This window comes from Schistocerca nitens, chromosome 2 (assembly GCF_023898315.1).
Source record: "Schistocerca nitens isolate TAMUIC-IGC-003100 chromosome 2, iqSchNite1.1, whole genome shotgun sequence".
NCBI classification, from domain to species: Eukaryota; Metazoa; Arthropoda; class Insecta; order Orthoptera; family Acrididae; genus Schistocerca; species Schistocerca nitens.
The window spans coordinates 137,855,641-137,880,550 of NC_064615.1; the positions used below are offsets into that span (position 1 = coordinate 137,855,641).

At 40.6% G+C, this 24,910-nt stretch overlaps 1 protein-coding gene across 5 annotated transcripts in view; it reads left to right on the forward strand.

The window, feature by feature from the left end:
• LOC126235831 (phospholipid transfer protein C2CD2L) overlaps positions 1 to 24,910 on the forward strand; it is a 624,312-nt gene that overhangs the window by 446,541 nt on the left and 152,861 nt on the right. For all 5 annotated transcript variants that reach the window (XM_049944685.1, XM_049944683.1, XM_049944684.1 and 2 more), the window contains exon 3: positions 4,324 to 4,503. In XM_049944685.1, the coding sequence (XP_049800642.1) occupies positions 4,324 to 4,503 (180 nt within the window). The remainder of the gene's footprint in view (positions 1 to 4,323; positions 4,504 to 24,910) is intronic.

A 24,910-nucleotide genomic window follows, 5' to 3' on the forward strand; every position in this document is an offset into this window, starting at 1 on the left:
ATGTCATAAGTGAATGGAAATAACCAACATATGCAGTTTTGATTGTTTGCATGTCACAAACAGATGCAATTGAGCGAATGTCAAATGCTGCTGAATTCAGTCTTTTACATAGGTCAGTGATGTGGACAGACCAGTTTAGTTTGTTATCAGTATGTAAACCCAGAAATTTGGAAGATACAACTTTCACTATTTCTTTGCCTCCACATTTTATTTCAACATTTTCCAATTTTTTGTTTACTGTTTGAAACTGAATGAAATGAGTCTTATTAACATTGAGGGACAGACAATTTGCAGTGAACCAATCTAGAACTTTTTGGAATATAGTGATCACAGTGTTCTCTAGACTGCAGCTGGGTACCTTATCAATCATAATGGTTATGTCATCTGCAAATAGGGTGAAGTGTGCTTCTTGGGCCACACACCATGGGAGGTCATTTACAAAGATTAAGAAAAGTAAGGGACCAAGCACCCAGCCCTGCGGCACTCCACATTTTAATGTACCCCAATCAGAGCTGGCAGGCGCCTTTGCACAATTGTTTGATACTACCTTCTGATTTCTGTCATCTAGATACGACTCAAGCCACTTCCCTACTTTATCTTTTAAGCCATAATGCTCAGCCTTTCTTAGTAGAATCTTGTGATCTACACGGTCAAATGCTTTTGACACATCACAAAAGATTCCAACAGGTGACATTTTCTTGTTTATTGATTCAAGGAGTTGGTTGACAAATGAGAAATGGCTTGTTCAGTTGAAACACTCTTTTGGAATCCAAACTGATTTTTATTAAGGATGTTATATTTATTAAGGTGAGCCATGATTCTATTGCACGTAAGTTTCTCAAGGATTTTGGAAGACTTGTTAACAATGAAATTGGACAGTGGTTAGAAACCTCTGCTTTATCACCCTTTTTGAAGATTGGTTTAACAACTGCAAATTTTAGTCTATTAGGGACAGTACCTTGATTTAGAGATGCATTAAATATGTGACACAGAACTTTAAGAATATATTTGTGGCAATGTTTCAGTACTTTGATAGATATATTGTCCATACCAGTGGAATTTTTGTTTTTCATGTGGCATATCACCTTCTCAATCTCATCTGCTGTGATGTAGGGTACATACATCTGGCTAATTTTTCTCTGCACTGCTTTTTGTAGAAGGTTCATGGCTTCATCCATACATCCTTTACATCCAATTTGATCCGTTGCTCTCAGAAAATGATTGTTGAAGATATTGGCAACTATTTCCCCTTCATCTACCATGCTTCCATTGTGACACACTTGGATACTGTCTGTATCCTTTGAAACTTCTTAGATTAAATCATCACAATACAACATGCCCAGTTGGTATCCACAACAGAATACAACTTTTACAGTTCTGTACAACCCAATCCCACCAAAATAGTGATCAAAGATCCACTAAGCTGTATGAAGATACTACTTCACAACTACATCAGTAGATACAAATAAACTTATCTTTTTGTGTTTTTAATCACAATTTAGTTTTTTGATGCTATTATTCCAAAATTCAATATTGATGCTGAGAATAATTATGAAAAATAATAATTAATATCCCTGACTTTTAAAAATATTAAATATCTTTGACAAATTTTTAATATTACAATATTTCTTTGAAAATAACTTTCTATGTATATTTTTCACATTTGTACACAAACAATACTTTAACACCTGTATGGATGCAACTGAAAATTATGTAATAATAGTGTGCAAAAAATGTTTCTGGTTTGGATAGTGAATTTATTTTATGTATCATGTTGTATGCCAGAAAATAAAAGTCTATCAGTGTTACAGACTGAATAAAAATGTTTATAGTTGAAAATATTGTACCAGAAATTTCTGGCCATTTTAGATGACTGCGTGCTTAATAATCATCTTTCAGAGTTAACTGGATCATGAATAAAGTTAGTCCAAGCAGATTTTAGTTTGTCTCGTGCATGTTGTAAAATATAGGCAAGCATGAGATCGGAAATCTGAAAGTGATTTAAAGATTAGTTTACTAATTAAAAGAAGTACAAGTCATCAGAGTAGAATTTTTCTGTACTTATGGCACTTGCAATACATATTTTGTATTACAGATGAAACAGAGCTTGTTAGTTACACTAATGTAGCCCAGAAACAGAGGAGGTCAGATGTGCTTCACTGGCATGAAGTTCTTGAGGCTGCACTGGATGGGCAATCAGAGAAGGAATACATGTGGTGTGTTCTTTGGGCCTCAACAAAATTCATGGGTTTGATGATACTGTGTATCACGATTTTAGAAGAATTCCTTTTGATCTTGTTGCTCCTGTATGTAGTCTTTCAAAGGATTTCCAGACTTCCCAGTTTTTATGTGGGTCAGAGACTAGTTGTTCTAATGGTTCCATCTACTGGAGGTCTTTTGAAGCTAAGGGCTGAGTTTGTTGTTCATAGTCGTCTGTTGCTCTGAGGAAGTTACTTCTGTATTTTGGCATTTGGGTAAACTGTCAGTGCTGTTGATATTCATATCGGGTCTCCAGCCGGCACATAATGTCATCTTGACACAACAGTTTGGTGGTTAACATGTTCGTCATCTTCAGGTGAGTAAGCTGTCGCACTAACTCGCTGGAACTGAAATCAAACTGCAGCGGCAGCTCCTTTATATGCCGCCAGAATGTAACCACCCTCTAGCTCAAAGAAACGGGGCACCGGTGGTGAAAACTCGTGGAAATGATAAATCGATATCAAACACTGACACCTTTTGGTGACTGAATCAGAGACCATTGCTTTTTAATGCCAAACGAAACCGGGTTCCAACTCTTACTTAAAGGACACTCCTTATCCCTGATTATAATGTTGTCAGGTAGCTGGATTTCAATAGCTTCTTTCATTACACAGACCCAATAATGTGACACAAGGGCAACCACTTATGTCTCATCATATAACATTTTATGTCCTTCAGTAAGACAATGACCTGCAACTACAGATTTTTCTGGCTGAAATAAATGCGTCTGGCGCTGGTGCTCCACATAGCAATACTGGACTGTCTTGACTCATTTGTCCAATATAGGCTTTCTTGCAGTGGCAGGGAATTCTGTAGACACAGGGCTTCCTCAAACCAAAATCATCCAAGCAGCACTGTGGTCTTTCCTTGTGGATTGAATAAACTTTTAATATCAAACCTCTTTAGAATTCATCCTATTTTGGAAGATATTTTTCCTGCAAAAGTTAGGAATGCCACTGATTTGCTTGTGCTTGCTGCAGAAGGTAGGAACATCACTGATTTGCTTGTATCTTCTTTTGGTTTCCACGTAGGTCCAATCTGTAGAGCACCATGTATCTGATTGTTGCTATAATCATTCTGCTTGAACACTGCTTTGAGATGATCCAGTTCTTGTGTCAAATTGTGTGCATCTGAGATGGCATAAGCTCTTTTTACCAAAGTATGTAGGACCCCTTTGCATTGGTATGATGGGTGACAAATTAATGCATGAAAGTTTTGGCCCATATGCATGGGCTTATGATAAATACTGTGTCCTCATTTCCCATCATCCATCCTATAGACCAAAGCATCTAAAAATGGGAGTTTTCCATTTTTTGAACTTCCTTCATGAACTTAATATTGGGATGCAGGCAATGAAAATGATCTAGGAAATGATCCAGAGCATCCCTCTCATGTGGCCATACCATAAACATATCTTTGACGTATCTTCAAAAACAAGTTAGATTTAAGAACACTGTCTTCAGTGCCATATCCTCAAAATCTTCCATAAACAAACTGGCAACTATGAGGGATGATGGGCTTCCCACAGCCACTCCATCACTTTGTTCAAAGTGTTTGTCATTAAATAAAAGATATGTCAACATCAATGCACAGTGACCAAGATTAGTTGTTCCCTTGTCCAATTTTTCACTAGTTAACTGCAAAGAATTTTCAAGAGTGCCTCTGGTAAAAAGTGACCCAACATCAAAACTAATGTGCAAATCCTTGGGACTGTAACATTAAGACTTAAAACAATGAATAAAAACCAGAGAATTGGAAATATGATGTTTGCATTTTCTGATGTGGGGACTGAGTATGGATGCTAAATACTTGGCCGAGTTGAAAGTAGGAATGATATTAGTCCACACCCATATTTGCCATCACATCATCTTACATAATCCATAAAATCACTATGTTCCCTATACTATCATTCTGTATTTGTACACCAGATAGGTTACATAATAAATAAAGTAAAATACAGTTGTTGCCAAAATAATGTGCTACACTTATGCATGACATTTTTAAAAATTTTCCTGCTTCACAATTCACAGTTGAAGTTAACAGTTATTTTGTCTTTCATTACAGACTGTGACATGCGACTGCGAGGCGACACCAGCTTTTCAGCTTAAGGCGTTCCGACAAAAGGGAGAAAAAGTAGAAGTCTCCCATTACAGAGTGAATGTGAATCGGTTTCGAGCCAGACTAAATGTAGTGTGTATTACAGAAAAGTTACTGGCAGATGTTAAGTGTGATGGCTGGCCAGATGTGAGTATGAGATATATAAAAAAGTTTTCTTTATTTAACAGTACGGTGCATTTTATGTTTAATTATGTATATTGTTTTTCATCTTATTTCTGTATGTTGTGTCAAACTTATAAAATGTCAATAAATGTGCTGTTGTTTACGAAAACTACAACATCTCAAAAAGTGATTTAGAGCAAAACAGCCAAAGGATATGTACCAGATACTCGTATCTCCTAGACTGTCACAGTTTGTAATGGTAGAAGGTGGTGAATTCTTAACTTCCTAAGTTCAGGTGCAAACAGTGCCTCACTGTGAGAGGAAAAGGCATTGGTAAAAATGTGTAATAATAGCGAGACGGACTATTTCTAACAGAAGAAGTCTTTGAATGCAGCATAATTTATTCCACCGCTGTTGATTGCTTTACATATGATGTCAGCTACCAACACAGTCATGTAGATGTGAATTACCAGCAACCAAATACCATACATACATTTGAATGAAACAAAATCTATGTGTTTCATAGCTGAGAATGGATACATTTACCTCTGATATAGTGGGGGCCCACACTAAGCATTACCAGATGGATTTACTAGGTTGGATGTTGTGTTACAATCAAGATACTATGAATTAAGCTACTTTAAACTTCAGAACTTATAGAAACTGAATGTAAAACTGTGGCTTCATGTAAGTTATTGTGCCATCCTCTTGATAAAAGTGTAACAAATCTGCCACACAATAGAAATCTCAATGTTAATCTCTAAACCTACAACAGTGCCTAATATCCCTGAGGAACTTAAAGATATGGTATAAACTGTTCTGTGTTTACAAGGCATTTTCATTCTGTTTTCTTTCCATTCCACCTTGAGCATGAAACTATAGTGCATGGTTTGAGCAATCAACTTAAGTAAATAACAAAAGATGTTATCCTCAATTAAAGAATTACCTGATTACTGCTGCTTACCAGACCAGTCACATAACTAGCTTTAAGATTGAAAAGTTTCACAAATGTTGCCTCACTTTCAGACTTTCATTGTTTCCAAAAGCCTTTTGATCTTGAATATAGCAAAGTCAGGTCAACTTCAACTTTAGATACCACCCATTTGTTTTGAAGCATGACTTAGTAGTGTTGTAGTGGGTAATATCATTCAGCAGACAGAGATCAAACATTATCTTGGTTTTCATAGTAACAAGAGAAAATAGTGATTAAAATTTACATGAACTTAGACTTTCTTTTGAGTACATTTTCCTTTCGAATATAAAAGTCTTGCCTGGCATGCTGCTTGCTTTGATAAACTGAGGCTCAGTTTGTGCATTACAGTGATGTTAACCTATGAATCCTTTTGTTTTCTTTCAATACAGCATTTTGTTGATTGCCACCATTTTTGCCTTGTGTACTGGTATTGTTTTTTGTACTGCTGGCGTTTTGTGTTGGTATCAGTGTTTCAAGTTGAGCTATCTAGCTCAGAGCAGCAGTTAGTTCAAGCTAATTTAGTGTTTTTTGCATCTTTGAAATCAACCATTGTATCGTGTTTCTCTGCTTGTGACTTTTTTTATATTTTGCTATTTTTGTGATTTTGCAGTTATTTTATTTTATCCCTGCCCAAAACACTGATTTCCCAGGTTGTACCATTAGCTTCGATATTTATTATTAAGAATTAATAGAATTCTGTATTTGATGTTTTTATTTTGGCACCATGGAACAGGTAATGTCATTAGCCATCATTTTGAAATCATGTTTGTGCTGCATTTTGAGGATTGTTATGACTTCATTGGTCGAAGTCAGTGCATGGTATTGAAGGCTTTGATTTATCCAAAGTGTCTCTACATTTTGTCCATTTAAGTTCAGTAAATATTGTGATTCTGTTAACGTGAGAGTGGAGATTGGAAACCATATAATGAAGACAAGCAACCACATACCCAGATCAAGCTTTTGAGTGCCTGCAAAGAAAGACTTAAGATACTCTCCTCAAAGGTACATCATTGTATTTTATTAGGTTCCTTGACTTGTGTGGAATTTAGAGAAAAAAACCTTATTGAGGCAGCATCCAAGGAAGTTTGAAGTGAATGCATGTCCGAGGAAAATGTCCACAGCAAACGTTATTTCCACACTATTTCTTACTTTACACTAAAGAGAGTGTGTAGTGCTTGTGAAAGTAAGGTTGGTTGAGGGAAAAGCTGGTAATGCCTGTCACAAGCTTACATCAGACTTATTATGTGATATAAATGTGGGTGGAAATGGCCTTGCCAAGAGAAAGAAAGGGGTTTTCCCCATTTGTCAGACATCTTCCCCGGCAAGAGGCCTTTCAGACCATGATGCACACATTTTAACACTAAAAGGCTTTTGTACTCAAACAAATGTCATTACAAACAATATAAGAAAGTTAATTCAGCAGCAATAGAGAGTTTTTTAAACCTCGTAAAGGAACAAGAGTGGTAGGATGTTTATAGTGCCAATAATGTAGATGACAAATATAATGCTTTCCTTAACACATTTCTCATGCTCTTTGAGAGTTGCTTTCCATTAAAACATTCTAAATGGGGTAGCAGCAGTAAAAAGCAGCCTGGGTGACTGACTAGTGGGATAAGGATATCATGTAGAACAAAGCGGGAAATATATCAAAACGTTAGAAGTGGTTGCAATCAAGCTACAGTAGCCTATTACAAACAGTACCGTAAGGTGCTTAAAATGTTACCAGGAAGGCAAAGAGTATGTGGTACACAAATAGAATAGCTAATTCACAAGATAAAATTGAAACCGTTTGGTAGTTGTGAGGGAAGTGTTTGGTCAGCAGCACAAGGTCGATAATATGAAGTCAGTTCGTAGTAAAAATATTTCTGTTACTGATAAATCAGATATATGTACAGTATTTAACAATCATTTTCTGAGCATTAGTGGTGAATTAAATAAAAATTTAGTTTCTACAGGAATTCGTATCACTGTCTTGGCAAATGCCTTTCCGAGATTGATGTCTGAAATACTCCTCTGTGACACTGACAAGGAAGAGATTGAGTCAATAATTAAATCACTGAAGACTTAGGACTGTAATGGATATGATGGAGTGCCTAGCAGAATATTAAAGTACTGTGCTGCACATGTTAGCCCTGGATTTAGCCATATTTGAATTTTTCCTTTAGGAATGGTCAGTTTCCTGAACAATTAAAGTACTCAGTAGTAAAACCACTTTATAAAAAGGGAGAAGGGGTTAATATAGACAATTTTAGACCTATTTCTATGCCATAAGTGTTTGATAAAGTTATTGAAAAGGCCGTGTATGTAAGGATAATTGATCATTTTATATCACACGATTTGCTATCAAATGTACAGTTCGGCTTTAGAAGTCATTTAATAACTGAAAATGCTATAATCTCTTTTCTCTGTGATATACTGGATGGGTTAAACAAAAGGTTTCGAATGCTAGGCATACTTTTTGATTTAACTAATGCGTTTGATCGTGTTGATCACAAAATATTGCTCCAGAGGTTGGACCATTACGGAATAAGGGGATTAGCTCACAATTTGTTCACCTCTTACTTTAATAAGAGACAGCAAAAGGTCATTATTCACAGTGTTGAGAATGGCTATGAAGTGGGGTCTGAATGTAGTATGACCAAATGGGGGTTGTCCCAGGGATCAGTGTTGGGGCCATTCCTGTTCCTTATTTATATAAATGATATGCCCTCTAGCATTACTGGTAACTCTAAAATATTTCTGTTTGCTGATGACACTAGCTTAGTAGTAAAGGATGTTGTGTGCAACATTGGCTTGGTTTCAACTAGTGCAATTCATGACATAAGTTCATGGCTTGTAGAAAATAAACTAATGCTAAATCACAGTAAGACTCAGTTTGTACAGTTTCCAACACACAATTAAATAAAACCTGACATTTTAATTTCACAGAATGGGCATATAATTAGTTTAGCTGAACAGTTAAAATTTCTAGGTGTTCAGATAGATAGTAAACTGTCGTTGGAAGCCCACATTCAGGATCTTGTTCAAAGACTTAATGCTGCCATTTTTACTATTCGAACGGTATCTGAAGTAAGTGATCGTTTGACATGAAAATTGGTCTACTTTGCTTATTTTCGTTCACTTATGTCATATGGTATTGTATTTTGGGGTAACTCTTCCCATTCTAAAAGGATATTTTTGGCTCAGAAACGGGTGGTTCAGGCAATAAGTGGTGTAAGTTACGAACCTCTTGTAGACCCCTGTTCGTGAGTCTGGGTATTTTGACATTGGCCTCTCAAAAAAAAAAAAAAAAAAAATATATATATATATATATATATATATATATATATATATATATATATATATATGGTTATAGTAAAGGGAAACATTCCACGTAGGAAAAATATATCTAAAAACATAGATGATGTGACTTACCAAATGAAAGTGCTGGCAGGTCGACAGATACACAAACAAACACAAACATACACACAAAATTCAAGCTTTCGCAACAAACTGTTGCCTCATCAGGAAAGAGGGAAGGAGAGGGAAAGATGAAAGGATGTGGGTTTTAAGGGAGAGGGTAAGGAGTCATTCCAATCCCGGGAGCGGAAAGACTTACCTTAGGGGGAAAAAAGGACGGGTATACACTCGCACACACACACATATCCATCCACACATATACAGACACAAGCAGACATTTTAAAGACAAAGAGTTTGGGCAGAGATGTCAGTCGAGGCAGAAGTGCAGAGGCAAAGATGTTGTTGAATGACAGGTGAGGTGTGAGTGGCGGCAACTTGAGATTAGCAGAGATTGAGGCCTGGTGGATAACGGGAAGAGAGGATATATTGAAGAGCAAGTTCCCATCTCCGGAGTTCGGATAGGTTGGTGTTAGTGGGAAGTATCCAGATAACCCGGACGGTGTAACACTGTGCCAAGATGTGCTGGCCGTGCACCAAGGCATGTTTAGCCACAGGGTGATCCTCATTACCAACAAACACTGTCTGCCTGTGTCCATTCATGCGAATGGACAGTTTGTTGCTGGTCATTCCCACATAGAATGCGTCACAGTGTAGGCAGGTCAGTTGGTAGATCACGTGGGTGCTTTCACACGTGGCTCCGCCTTTGATCGTGTACACCTTCAGGGTTACAGGACCGGAGTAGGTGGTGGTGGGAGGGTGCATGGGACAGGTTTTACACCGGGGGCGGTTACAAGGGTAGGAGCCAGAGGGTAGGGAAGGTGGTTTGGGGATTTCATAGGGATGAACTAAGAGGTTACGAAGGTTAGGTGGACGGCGGAAAGACACTCTTGGTGGAGTGGGGAGGATTTAATGAAGGATGGATCTCATTTCAGGGCAGGATTTGAGGAAGTCGTATCCCTGCTGGAGAGCCACATTCAGAATCTGATCCAGTTCTGGAAAGTATCCTGTCACAAGTGGGGCACTTTTGTGGTTCTTCTGTGGGAGGTTCTGGGTTTGAGAGGATGAGGAAGTGGCTCTGGTTATTTGTTTCTCTACCAGGTCGGGAGGGTAGTTGCGGGATGCGAAAGCTGTTGTCAGGTTGTTGGTGTAATGCTTCAGGGATTCCGGACTGGAGCAGATTCGTGTGAATCTGATGGAACCAAAGGAGTTGAGGTTGGAGAGGAAATTCTGGAGTACTTCTTCACTGTGAGTCCAGATCATGAAGATGTCATCAATAAATCAAACTTTGGGTTGGCAGGCCTGGGTAACCAAGAAGGCTTCCTCTAAGCGACCCATGAATAGGTTGGTGTACGAAGGGGCCATCCTGGTACCCATGGCTGTTCCCTTTAATTGTTGGTATGTCTGGCCTTCAAAAGTGAAGAAGTTGTGGGTCAGGATGAAGCTGGCTAAGGTAATGAGGAAAGAGGTTTTAGGTAGGGTGGCAGGTGATTGGCGTGAAAGGAAGTGCTCCATCGCAGCGAGGCCGTGGACGTGCGGGATATTTGTGTATAAGGAAGTGGCATCAATGGTTACAAGGATGGTTTCTGGGGGTAACGGATTGGGTAAGGATTCCAGGTGTTCGTGAAAGTGGTTGGTGTCTTTGATGAAGGATGGGAGACTGCACGTAATGGGTTGAAGGTGTTGATCTACGTAGGCAGAGATACGTTCTGTGGGGGCTTGGTAACCAGCTACAATGGGGCGGCCGGGATGATTGGGTTTGTGAATTTTAGGAAGAAGGTAGAAGGTAGGGGTGCGGGGTGTCGGTGGGGTCAGGAGGTTGATGGAGTCAGGTGAAAGGTTTTGTAGGGGGGCTAAGGTTCTGAGGATTCCTTGAAGCTCCGCCTGGACATCAGGAATGGGATTACCTTGGCAAACTTTGTATGTGGTGTTGTCTGAAAGCTGACGCAGTCCCTCAGCCACATATTCCCGACGATCAAGTACCACGGTCGTGGAACCCTTGTCCGCCGGAAGGATGACGATGGACCGGTCAGCCTTCAGATCACGGATAGCCTGGGCTTTAGCAGTGGTGATGTTGGGAGTAGGATTAGGTTTTTTTAAGAAGGATTGAGAGGCAAGGCTGGAAGTGTACACGATCAAAGGCAGAGCCACGTGTGAAAGCACCCACGTGATCTAACACCTGACCTGCCTACACTGTGACGCATTCTATGTGGGAATGACCAGCAACAAACTGTCCATTCGCATGAATGGACACAGGCAGACAGTGTTTGTTGGTAATGAGGATCACCCTGTGGCTAAACATGCCTTGGTGCACGGCCAGTACATCTTGGCACAGTGTTACACCGTCCGGGTTATCTGGATACTTCCCACTAACACCAACCTATCCGAACTCCGGAGATGGGAACTTGCTCTTCAATATATCCTCTCTTCCCGTTATCCACCAGGCCTCAATCTCCGCTAATTTCAAGTTGCCGCCACTCACACCTCACCTGTCATTCAACAACATCTTTGCCTCTGCACTTCTGCCTCGACTGACATCTCTGCCCAAACTCTTTGTCTTTAAATATGTCTGCTTGTGTCTGTATATGTGTGGATGGATATGTGTGTGTGTGCGAGTGTATACCCATCCTTTTTTCCCCCTAAGGTAAGTCTTTCCGCTCCTGGGATTGGAATGACTCCTTACCCTCTCCCTTAAAACCCACATCCTTTCGTCTTTCCCTCTCCTTCCCTCTTTCCTGATGAGGCAACAGTTTGTTGCGAAAGCTTGAATTTTGTGTGTATGTTTGTGTTTGTTTGTGTGTCTGTTGACCTGCCAGCACTTTCATTTGGTAAGTCACATCATCTTTGTTTTTAGATATATTTCTCCTACGTGGAATGTTTCCCTCTATTTTATATATATATATATTTCTTGTTAACAATATTAGCTCATTCCCAAGAATGAGCAGCCAGCCGTTGTCGCCAAGTGGTTCTAGGCACATCAGTGTGGAATCGCGCTGTCGCTACAGTCATAGGTTCAAGTCCTGCCTCGGGCATGGATGTGTGTGATGTCGTTAGGTTAATTAGGTTTAAGTAGTTCTAAGTTCTAGGGGACTGATGACCTCAGATGTTAAGTCCCATAGTGCTGAGAGACATTTGAATCGATCAAGAATGAGCAGCTTTCACTCAGTTAATACTCGGCAGAAATCAATCCTGCATTTGGATCGGACTTCCGTAACTCTTGTGCAGAAAGGTATGCAGTATACTGCTGCATCCATTTTCAATAAGTTACCACAAGAATTCAAAAATTTTAGCAGTAATCTATGCACCTTCAAATCAAAACTGTAAGTTTTCTCATGGATCATTCCTCCTGTTCTGTTGAGGAGTTTCTTGAAAAATTAAGGGGATTCTTGTTGTATTGTTGATTGTGTTTACCTAAACTTGTGGTTTGACGTTTTCTGGTTCATAAACATTTTATTTTTATCTGTTATTACTTTTATGTTGTAGTTTCATGTACTGACATGTTCCATGACCTTGTAGATTTGCTCCTCAATGTAGTCCTATGGAACTTGACATGTAAATAAATAAATAACAATTTTGTAAAACTTTTATTGTACATGTCTATGTTGTGTACAGTGCCACATTGTTAATTAAACACTTTTTCTAATGCATAATCAGTTCTCATTTTACCTGTTGCTTGCTACACGCCACCTGTGAACTAGAGGAGCCTGGTACAAGTTTCAGAATTTTCCCATTGCCCCTTCAATAATTGTAGGGTATCACTGAATATTTTGCAGAGTGGCAGACTAATTAGTATCTTATTTTGCTTTTTCTCTCCTTTTGTCGTACTTTATGTATGAATGCCACTATTATACACTGAAGAACCAAAGAAACTGGTACACCTGCCTAATATGGTGTAGGGCCCCCTTGAGCACACAGAAGTGCCGCAACAAAATGTGGCATGGACCTGATTAATGTCTGAAGTAGTGCTGGAGAGAAGTGACACCATGAATTCTGCAGGGCTGTCCATAAATCCGTAAGAGTAAGAGGGAGTGGAGATCTCTTCTGAACAGCACGTTGCAAGGCATCCCAGATATGCTCAACAGTGTTCATGTCTGAGGAGTTTTGTGGCCAGTAGCAGTGTTAAAACTCAGAAGAGTGTTCCTGGAGCCACTCTGTAGCAATTCTGGATGTGTGCCATGTTGCATTGTTCTGCTTGAGTTGCCCAAGTCCATTGGAATGCACAATGGACATGAATGGATGCAGGTGATGAAAGAGGATGTTTACGTACGTGTCACCTGTCATATCTAGACGTATCAGGGGTCCTGTATCACTTCAGCTGCATACTGCCCACACCATTACAGAGCCTCCCCCAGCTTCAACATTCTCCTGATGACATGCAGGGTCCATGGATTCATGAGGTTGTCTCCATACCCGTACATGCCCATCCCCTCAATACGATCTGAAATGAGATTCATCTAACCAGGCAACATGTTTCCAGTCAACAGTCCAATGTCAGTGTTGACAGTTCCTGGGGGAGGGTAAAACTTTGTGTTGTGCAGTCATCAAGGTACACGAGTAGGCCTTTGGCTCCAAAAGCCCATATCAATGGTGTTTTGTTGAATTGTTAACATGGTGACACTTGTTGATGGCCCAGCATTGAAATCTGCAGCAATTTACAAAAGGGTTGCACTTCTGCCATGGTGAAAGATTCTCTTCGGTAATCACTGTTCCTGTTCTTGCAGGATCTTTTTCTGGCCACAGTAATGTCAGAAATTTGATGTTTTACTGGATTCCAGATATTCAAGGTACACTCGTGAAATAGTCGTACGGGAAAATCCCCACTTCACCTCTACCTCGGAGATGCTGTGTCCCATCCCTCGCACACCGATTATAACACCACATTAAAACGCACTTCAATCTTGATAACCTGCCATTGTAGCAGCAGTAACCGATCAATCAACTGCGCCAGAGACTTCTTGTCTTATATAGGTGTTGTTGACCACTGTGCCATATTCTGCCTGTTTACATATCTCTGTATTTTAATATGCATGCCTATACCAGTTTCTCTGGTGCTTCATTGTGTTTGGTTATGTCACAAAGAGCAAACTGATAATTTTAGTAATGAATCTTGAGTTGTTATTGTGGTTATAATCTTAATCAACAAGTATGTTTGTAGTTGTTGAAATGAGGACAGTTATACAATCTGAAATAAGTGTTACGATCTACTGGAGAGCACATAAGCACATAAATGTGAGGAGTCTTGAGGGGTGTTGCATGAACAATGTGATGCATCATGTTCATAAGCTGTTAGTTGGTACAGTGTATAAGGCACAGTCAAATTAAAATGAGACAGATGGAAAAAAGTAAGTAAACTGTTTATTATTTTGAAAGTTATCAACATAACTGTTTATACAAGGGCTTCCCAATGAAACTTTTACAGTGTTCAAAACAACCTTGCAAACATGTGAGCTGCCCATATGTCTCACAGTGGGAGAAATCTATTAACAGTTGCAGTGCTTACTTTTCAAATAATAAATAGTTTACTTAAAATCAAATATGGAAACTCCGTGTTGGAATATCAACAATATAGGGAAAAGGTAGATTGATACTTACTCTAAAGATAAGACACTGAGTTGCAAGCAGGCACAGTGAAAAAATACTCTCACACACACACACACACACACACACACTCTCTCTCTCTCTCTCTCTCTCTCTCTCTCTCTCTCTCTCTCTCGCACGAATGCCCCCCCCCCCCACACACACACATATATTCATTCACACAAGCAAACACACTTGGTGCACATGTGACCACCATATGTGGCAGCTCTAACTGAAATGCAACTGTCAATAGAAGAGAAGCAGCATTCTGGAGGGTGTGGGGAAGGGGAAGGAATAGCAGGGTACAGGTGGGGAGAGAGAAGAGTGCTGTCTGGTGGAGAGTGCAGGGGCTAGACTGCCAACACGCGTAGCATCAAGAGACTGTAGGGCAGGGCTGTGGGGAGCAGGAATTGGAGAGTGAAAAATGAGAGGAGCAGGGAAGGGAAAAGCAGGCAGCTGCTTTGGCAGAGGGCAGGACACATGGGGGTGAGGGAATGAGAATAGGGAGGAGGTGATAGGATAGAGGGGACGGAAACTGTTAAGTGTAGGGTGTGGGGACAATAGGTTACTGTAGATAGTCTGGGGTAATTTTGAGAGCAGATAATGTGTTGTAAGAATAATTCCCATCAGCACAGTTCAGAAAAGCTGATGGTGGATGGAAGGATCCAGATGGCCTGGAGAAGCAGCCATTGAAATCAAGCATGTTATGTTCAGCTGCTTGTTGTGCCAGAAGGTAGTTTACTTTGCTGTTGGCTGCAGTTTGGTGGTGGCCATTTGTCCTGGTGGATAGCTGGTTGGTAGTCATACAAATATAGAAAGCTATGTGATGATTGCAGCAGAGGTGTATATGACAGGGCTGCTTTCACATGTGGGCTGGCCTCTGATGGGTAGGATAAGCCTATGACAGGAATGGAATAGGAAATGTGATTTAGGAGGATTGGGCATGTGTTGCACTTGGGTCTTCCACAGGAATATGATAAATAGTTTACTTACTTTTTTCATTTGTCTTGTTTTCATTTCACTGCCAGTTATACAAAAGTGTATGAAGAAAAACAAGCTACTCTGTTCAAATAGTAACTGATTTCAGAAGAATTAGATTTACAAAGAAGAAAGTCATATTTGTACTTTGTAATAATAAGCTCAATAATGAAAAACCAAGACTCCCTAGTGACTTCTGTGTATTTCAAAAAAGCCTAAGGCAGTACAAAGGAGAGGAAGATGTTCAACATATGAAAGAGAGAGGATGAAACAGGAAAACTGATAAATAATAACAAAAAATAGCCACAAAACCAAGTAGGAATAGTAGACGTGAAAGTATTGAAAGATAAGCTCATGTTAAAATGGTGAGAGAGAGGGTTGAGACTTTTGTCCCTGCTGTTTAACTCGTATGTCAGTGAGGAACTAACGGAAGTGGGTAAATGTTCGCAGATAACAGTGCCAAAGTTAATGTTGTGCATGACACTTCAGTACTGTTGTGCATGAGGGCATGTACATTGATGTTTTGATGTGAAGTCTGTCACACACTGGCCAAGGGCAAACTGATGCAATAGTGTTGTACTGGTTGTGGCTACCTAGCACCAAAATTTTTGTTGTCAAACAAATATTGTGAGTACAAAGCAACATACCATGAAGGCAGAAACAAGAAAGCTGCTCATGATGAAAACCCTCTTCAGATAAAAAAAATGGCTGATGTCAAATATTTGCCTGGAATTAAACTAATAATTATTAAACATGTTTGGACCACATAACTGTGAAGAAATTAAACACTAACAGTGGTGAAAACATCTGAGTAGCAACTTTCCCTGTGTATGTCATAGTGTCATACTGTAATAAAATCCTCCACTTTTCTACAGCTGTCACAACCATGTCATCAGGATGAAACTGCTGATTGCTTGTATTGGCACTGACATGCTTTTATGATCAAAGGACCAAGTTCAGAACTTCACAGAGGGGTATCAAAATAATGTGTGCATTTAAAAATAAGTCTGTCAGTGAAAGACAGCTGCACCATCCACTAGCTGATGTTGCAGAAGCCAGATGCCGGCTCTACCACTTTTTAACTGCGAAGCTGCTTCTTTTTATTTTTGGTCACTATCCAAAACACCAACTTCGTCCTCTGCTAAGGATGTACCCTAAGCTCTGTTGAAATTGTGGGATTATAATAGTCTCAGCCAACTGTTTTTAATTGAATCCCAGCCTAATGATGCAAACACCAAGCTTCTCATCTCTTCAAATTGTATTTTTTCCCAATTCTCCATATGGTATTCCACAACAGCTGATATGTCTAATTCCCTTTGTTGTCTGTGGTGTATATCTTCAGCTTAATATTCAGTAACAATGTAGAGGATTTGAAACCTGATGAGATTTTATTAAATGGAAGATTGATGTTCAGAAGTATTGTTAAAAATGAAATGTGCAATCATAGTGCAAAAATAAGGGATAATAAACAAGGGACACAGACAAAAGCATCAAGAATATTTAATTGGTCATGGGAGAGAGCAGTAGCAGGGATAAGTTGTAGGGAGCAAACAAAGAACAGAATACATAACACAAATTATTCAGGATATTGGGTACTGTTGCTGCAAACACAATGTAGGGAGAAATGGAGTGTGGCATACAGCCAGCCAACTGAATGATAGAGATATAAATGTTGTTGTGAGTTGCAACACTGGCACACCAGTCAACTGATACTTTTACAGTCCAAGTTCTTAAAAGTATGAAAAGTGTAGTACACAGTCCAAAAGAGCAAGCAACAGGAATAATCCAGTATAACAGCAAATAGTTTCATTTATAGAAAACAGTAAGTGCACAGTACTGTGAGCAAAGGCAGAAAGACCTGAGTGGTTTGTGGCAACCACATAAATAAATCATTAGAGGGTGACCTGCACAGACATCCTGCACAGCAGATCTGCAGTGGTGCCCCTCTGGTGGCTGAGCCCCGTGGTAATGAAGGGAAGGCAGAATAAGTAGGCAGGTCGTAACTGCGACTGGTTGGCAGCGATGGCATCAATGGTGTTCGATGCTTACTGAAGAGGGTGGTAGGCCAGTGGATCACCACAGTCCTTCTCCCTTGCATGAATGAAGAGTGGCGCTGCATGGTGAGTCCAGCATCTGGTGTGATGCCAAGGGGCACACTGACCAAGATAGTTGTACATGGAAATGTTGGAGGGGCATGTGGGCTTGGCCAGCTCGTGGTTGGCCCACTCAGAGGCTTAAGGCCAGAAGGAGCTCCAGTTGCACATCTGACTCGAAAGGGTAACTGCATCCTCGTTGTGCTACTAAGGAAGGTCTGGAGGCACTCCCAACTATGGCCCCATCAAAATATGATCATCAGAGAGTGGCCCAAAAAAAGGAGAGTGATGAGTGCATAGCTGGAGGTGGCATGCTGAGCTGCTTGTGAGAAGGAAATAAAGTCTCCAGAATGGGAATGGGAAAAAATGAAGATAGGGAAGCACTGGGAAGTCTTGCAGTGATGATGCAGGGAATTTCCTGGAGCATGATTGGGGACTGAGGCAGCTGGTCACCTAGCTCCAGGCTGAGTGGGTTTTGGTGATGGGTCACTCACCAGTATCCAAGGTGAACACACAGGAGCCCCTTCACTACCAGATAACTGCTGGGACCCATTTGACGTAGCATCCGAAACTCTGCACCCACACCCAGGTTCCCTGCATGAAGCACGGAGACAGTGGAGCAGGTGGCACTGGTGGAGCCAGCAGTAGGAGATGCAGGAGCATGCGTGACTGGCAACCATGGAATAACTCTGCTGGACTTTTCTCCCCAGTTGGTGTTGCCCTGTACAAAATCAGAAAAAGGGTTAAAGCACTACCGGTAGGTGAATCATTGACATGTTTCCTCATTGGACTAGAGGTGAAAAAGTGGTGACATGATGTGTTGGAATGCCATTCTGCTGGCACAAAGCGACAAAAAGCTGCATCCAGAATTGCAGCCTGTTATATGATACAATCGTATGGGGAAAGCCTTCTGTGGTGAAAATTCTGGTGAGCACCATAATAGTGGCCTTTGTGCAGGTGTAATGTCAGATAACAGTATAGGGAAATTCATACCAAGTATTGATGACTATCAACCAGGTGGTATCCAGAAAGTGACCAGCAAAATTGAAATGAACTTTCTCCCAAGCCAGTGAAGGCACCGGCCTAGGCAAGAAGGTGCTACTTGCTGTGTTTCACATTTATGACAATCCCAAATGAGGTGCTCAATCTGCATGTCAGTGCTGGACCAGTAGATATAGCACCTGGATAGCATCTTGGTACATTGTCCATGGTGCAGGAGACACAGGATATCCGACCACGAAATCTGGTGATGGGAAAATGGCCTATGGCTTGCTGGGTCTTGTCTTCGAAATGGAAACAAAGGACCTCGTCTTGATCAAATCTTAGATCAGGACCCATTTGAATGAGCAACAGGGCATCAGCGTTTGTGTGCTGAGTAGTGTTTCGGAAATGTATCTTGTAATTATATCTGCTGAGAAAAACTGCCAATTGCTGGAGCTAGTGGACTGTTCAACTGATCAGTTTAGCAGCTGGGCTGAAGAGCAATATGTAAGGCTTATGGTCAGCAATTAAGTGGAACATGGCTCCATGAGGAAAAATGTGGAACTTTTTTAATGAAAAAATGTTCACAAGTGCCACCTTTTCAATCTGAGAATACTTCTTCTGGGCAGCAGTGATCGTTTTTGAAGCATAAGTGATCAGCTCTTCAGAGCTCTCAGTGTTATGGTGCACTAATAAGGTTCCCAACTCCCATTCAGACAAATCAGCAGCCAGATCAGCAACATCTGTTCACAATTCTTTGCCAAGAAAAAGAAACACTTTTCTTTGAAGATTATTCAGTAGGTGGGTAATCACAGGAATAAATTTACCTAAATAAGTAATATCTCAAGGAAATATTGCAGCCCTTTCAAGTTGGTGGGACAGGATGGGGGATGGGGGTGCTGTGATCACTTCCATAATTATGCTTCTTTATAGGGTTGAAGTCCCAGTGACAACAGTACCATCTAAATAATTAATGCATCCTGGAATATTTTTAGGCAATTGTTTGAGGTCCAGGACATTGCCTTTGCAAAAAACCAAATCCTTAAATTTATAAAGCTCATGCAGCATGTTGACAGCTAATACCTTTTGGTTTTCATCATCAAGAGCAGCTGGAAATAAGCTTCAGCCAGGTTAGTTTTTTGAAAAATACTGCCCACCCAAGATTGTGGTGGATAGTTTTTCTTTGGAATGGGATAAATCTGTTTCAGACCCTGTGTTTACAGTGACTTAAAATCACCACATAACCAAAGTTTGGCTGAGGGTTTCCTCACAATCACCAACGGCATTGCCTACTCTCTCACAGAAATTGTACAATTACATCAAGGTTTGTCAATCTGTCCAGTTCATCTCTTACTGTGTCATGCACCACTAAAGATGCAGGCCATGCATGAAAGAAATGAGAGAGCATCAGTTTCTTTAGTGTAATGTGCAGTGTGTACTGTGAAGAATTTTGCTTTGATGAGACCTCTGGAAAAAATGTCAGGGCACTCATTACATATTTCTTCTAATCCCTCAAAAGGCTGGAGGCAAGGTTCACTTAAGCATTGATGGCTGACCCAAAAACCAAAAAGGCTTCTAAGCCATAAAGATTTTCCATGCTTGTGCTATGTACCACAGGAAAGGTAAGATGCCATAGAATGTTTTGTAAACCACTTCAGTGGTAAATTGATCATTATGTGCTGTTTGTTGTAAGTCACTAGGCAGCAAATAGTTGTTCTAGTGACAGTGCATGGAGCAGGAGGTAAGTAGGAAAGTTCAACAAGGAAGTTGTTATTTTGGTGCCTACATGTAGTTGAATGTGTCTGCTGCACACTGCAAGTGTAATGAACAATTTACTTGGTATCACTGTGTGTTTTGAAAGTCTATGTTTATTATGTTAATATCCATATGTTCCTGCCGAGGTGAGTTCTGGAATGAAGTGGTTCAACGTATGGAAGTGAGACGTCTGTATCCTTTGCATTGTGCCGAACTGTGTGGTCAGTCATACCAAGAATGGTTGTGAAAAACCTCCGGGCATGATGGGAGTGTGCATCTGTCAAGAGGCAGAGATTTCATCCCTAATTTGTGAGGCTGAGCCATAGCACGTTGATTTTTACTTTCAGTGACTGCTACTTCTTCCTTGTTGGTCAAACTGTATGCATTACCCAGGTTGGAAGCGATGGCTGCCACATATGCCCAAGGTTTTAAATGGTAGCCGGGTGCCCAAGAGACTTTGAATGATTGAGCCAATTTCAACACCAACTCCAAAGTGGGGCCGTTGAATTACAAAGCTTTTTGGTGTATTTCCTTGTCCAGGGCCCCGTGAATAATAGTGTCCCAAATCATAAACTCTGCTTAAAGTTGCTTAGCACTGGAAGTAATGAAATGGCTCTTTTTACTGAGCCAGCCAAGTGCAGTGTGACTATTTGGACTGTTTGTGACATTGATAGAATTCCATGTGGCAGTATAACATGGCAATGCCGGTGAAAATAGGCACTTAAGAGAGCCCACATTTCATCAAAATCAAGTAGGGGCTGTTCAGTGAGAAGGCTGAAAACGCAAATCAGCCAATATGTTTGGACAGAATAGAAGGAAAAAAGAATGATTTAACAGTTGCAGGTACTTTACCTTAAGAATGACGAAATGCTACCTGAATTGCTTCTCATACATGTCTCAATCTTCAGCCATTTCATGGTATGAAATGGCAGCAGACGTGTAACTGTCTGATTTGAAAGCAGTTTGACCAAGAGGTCCTGCTGGCACTGTTGTCCTTCCAACTGCTGCTACAAGAATTGTTGAGAACCTCCTTGGGCAAACCTGTCAGTAGCTGATGCTGTCATGGGTCCATGTTCACATAGCATAGCAAACCTAGCAGTAGCTGATGCTGTCATGGGTCCATGTTCACACAGCATAGAATGAGTTTTGACCACTATTGTTGCCACTTACATTAAGGCACATCAGTCAAATGATGTAGTTTACTGTCCAAGTTCTTTACAAATGTCAAAAGTGTAGCCACAAGAATAATTCAGTATAACAGCAAATTGTTTCATATGTTGCGAATGCTAAGTGTGCTAAGTGCACAGTACTGTGAGGAAAGACAAAAAGGCCTTAGCGGCTTGCAGCAGGCACATAAATAGAGAGCTGTAGTGAAGCCTGGTGCAAGGGGAACTCAGGGGATTTGGGGGGGGAGGCAGATTTGCAGTGCTACCTCTGTGGCTGCTGAGCCCCACAGCAGTCGGAGGGGGAGGGAGACGGGGAGGAGGCGGAATAAGCAGGCAAGTCGTAACTGTGCTGCGGCAGTAGCATCAGTGTTTGCCAAAGTGAGTGGTAGCCCAGTGGGCTTCCACAAAAGGAAATTTGTTTTCTACAGATTTTAAATTGTAAGACATTTCCAGGGGCAGATATGGATTCTGACCACAATCTCTTGGTTATGAACTGCAGATTGAAACTGAAGAAACTGCAAAAAGGTGGGAATTTAAGGAGATGGGACCTGGATAAACTGAAAGAACGAGAGGTTGTAGAGAGTTTCAGGGAGAGCATAAGGGAACAATTGACAGGAAATGGGGAAAGAAATACAGTAGAAGAAGAATGGGTAGCTCTGAGGGATGAAGTAGTGAAAGCAGCAGACGATCAAGTAGGTAAAAAGACGAGGACTAATAGAAATCCTTGGATAACAGAAGAAATATTGAATTTAATTGATGAAAGGAGAAAATATAAAAATGCAGTAAATGAAGCAGGCAAAAAGGAATACAAACGTCTCAAAAATGAGATCGACAGGAAGTGCAAAATGGCTAAGCAGGGATGGCTAGAGGACAAATGTAAGGATGTAGAGGCTTGTCTCACTAGTGGTAAGATAGATACTGCCTACAGGAAAATTAAAGAGACCTTTGGAGAGAAGAGAACCACTTGTATGAATATCAAGAGCTCAGATGGCAACCCAGTTCTAAGCAAAGAAGGGAAGGCAGAAAGGTGGAAGGAGTATATAGAGGGTTTATACAAGGGCGATGTACTTGAGGACAATATTATGGAAATGGAAGAGGATGTAGATGAAGATGAAATGGGAGATATGATACTGCGTGAAGAGTTTGACAGAGCACTGAAAGACCTGAGTCGAAACAAGGCCCCGGAGTAGACAACATTCCATTAGAACTACTGACGGCCTTGGGAGAGCCAGTCCTGACAAAACTCTACCATCTGGTGAGCAAGATGTATGAGATAGGTGAAATACCCTCAGACTTCAAGAAGAATATAATAATTCCAATCCCAAAGAAAGCAGGTGTTGGCAGATGTGAAAATTACCAAACTATCAGTTTAATAAGTCACAGCTGCAAAATACTAACGCGAATTCTTTGCAGACGAATGGAAAAACTGGTAGAAGCGGACCTCGGGGAAGATCAGTTTGGATTCCGTAGAAATGTTGGAACACGTGAGGCAATACTAACCTTGCGACTTATCTTAGAAGAAAGATTAAGAAAAGGCAAACCTATGTTTCTAGCATTTGTAGACTTAGAGAAAGCTTTTGACAATGTTGACTGAAATACTCACTTTCACATTCTGAAGGTGGCAGGGGTAAAATACAGGGAGCAAAAGGCTATTTACAATTTGTACAGAAACCAGATGGCAGTTATAAGAGTCGAGGGGCATGAAAGGGAAGCAGTGGTTGGGAAAGAAGTGAGACAGGGTTGTAGCCTCTCCCCGATGTTCTTCAATCTGTATATTGAGCAAGCAGTAAAGGAAACAAAAGAAAAATTCGGAGTAGGTATTAAAATTCATGGAGAAGAAGTAAAAACTTTGAGGTTCGCCGATGACATTGTAATTCTGTCAGAGACAGCAAAGGACTTGGAAGAGCAGTTGAACGGAATGGACAGTGTCTTGAAAGGAGGATATAAGATGAACATCAACAAAAGCAAAACGAGGATAATGTAATGTAGTCATATTAAATCGGGTGATGCTGAGGGAATTAGATTAGGAAATGAGACACTTAAAGTAGTAAAGGAGTTTTGCTATTTAGGGAGTAAAATAACTGATGATGGTCGAAGTAGAGAGGATATAAAATGTAGATTGGCAATGGCAAGGAAATCGTTTCTGAAGAAGAGAAATTTGTTAACATCGAGTATAGATTTAAGTGTCAGGAAGTCGTTTCTGAAAGTACGAGGGCGGTTCAGAAAGTAACCTCCGATTGGTCACAGTGTGGGTTGTTGGGGGAGTAGCGACGCCATCTGTGCGTTCACGCACTCAACAGGTAAGTCGGCATCAAGCCATGGTCGAGTGAACGTCGTACCTGCGCTAGTTTAGTTTTGTGGCAGTTTGAAATGTGTGCTGCAATAGAAAACCCCGCCAAATGTGAAGTGCGTGCTGTCATAAGGTTTTTTACAGCCAAAGGATATTCTGCAGCACCTATTCATCGTGAGCTTTGTGCCGTGTACGGACCAAGAGTTATGAGTGAAGGAGTTGTCCGTGAATGGGTACGTTTATTTAAAAGTGGACGAGAAAACGTTCATGATGAAGAGAGGAGTGGTAGACCATCATTGGTGACTGACGAACTCGTTCAGACAGTTGATGCAAAAGTTCGTGAAAATCGACGTTTCTCAATGTCGGAGTTGTCTACTGGTTTTCCACAGATTTCTAAGACTCTCTTGTACGGTTTGATGACGACGAAGAGCTCAAAGATGCGGTCACAGGCTGGCTCCAGGCACAAGCGGGTGATTTTTATGCAGAAGGAATTTCAAAGCTTGTGAAGAGATACGATAAGTGCCTCAATCGCTATGGAGACTATGTAGAAAAATAGTGCAAAGATGTAGTTGTAAGATGTATATATTAAAATATTTTTATTTAACTTGGTGTATTTTTTTAAATCAACCGGAGGTTACTTTCTGAACGGCCCTCGTATTTGTATGGAGTGTAGCCATGTATGGAAGTGAAACATGGACGATAACTAGTATGGACAAGAAGAGAATAGAAGCTTTCAAAATGTGGTGCTACAGAAAAATGCTGAAGATAAGGTGGGTAGATCACGTATCTAATGAGGAGGTATTGAATAGGATTGGGGAGAAGAGAAGTTTGTGGCACAACTTGACTAGAAGAAGGGATCGGTTGGTAGGACATGTTTTGAGGCATCAAGGGATCACCAATTTAGCATTGGAGGGCAGCGTGGAGGGTAAAAATCGTAGAGGGAGACCAAGAGATGAATACACTAAGCAGATTCAGAAGGATGTAGGTTGCAGTAGGTACTGGGAGATGAAGAAGCTTGCACAGGATAGAGTAGCATGGAGAGCTGCATCAAACCAGTCTCAGGACTGAAGACCACAACAACAACAACATGACATATGAGTCATGAGACTTAATATTCACATTCAATAACAAAAAACACGTCCAATAGCTATTCTCTTTCACTTTATGTGAACAGCATTGACTTTTGTATTTAAGACTGTAGTTGAACCATGTAATTTGAATA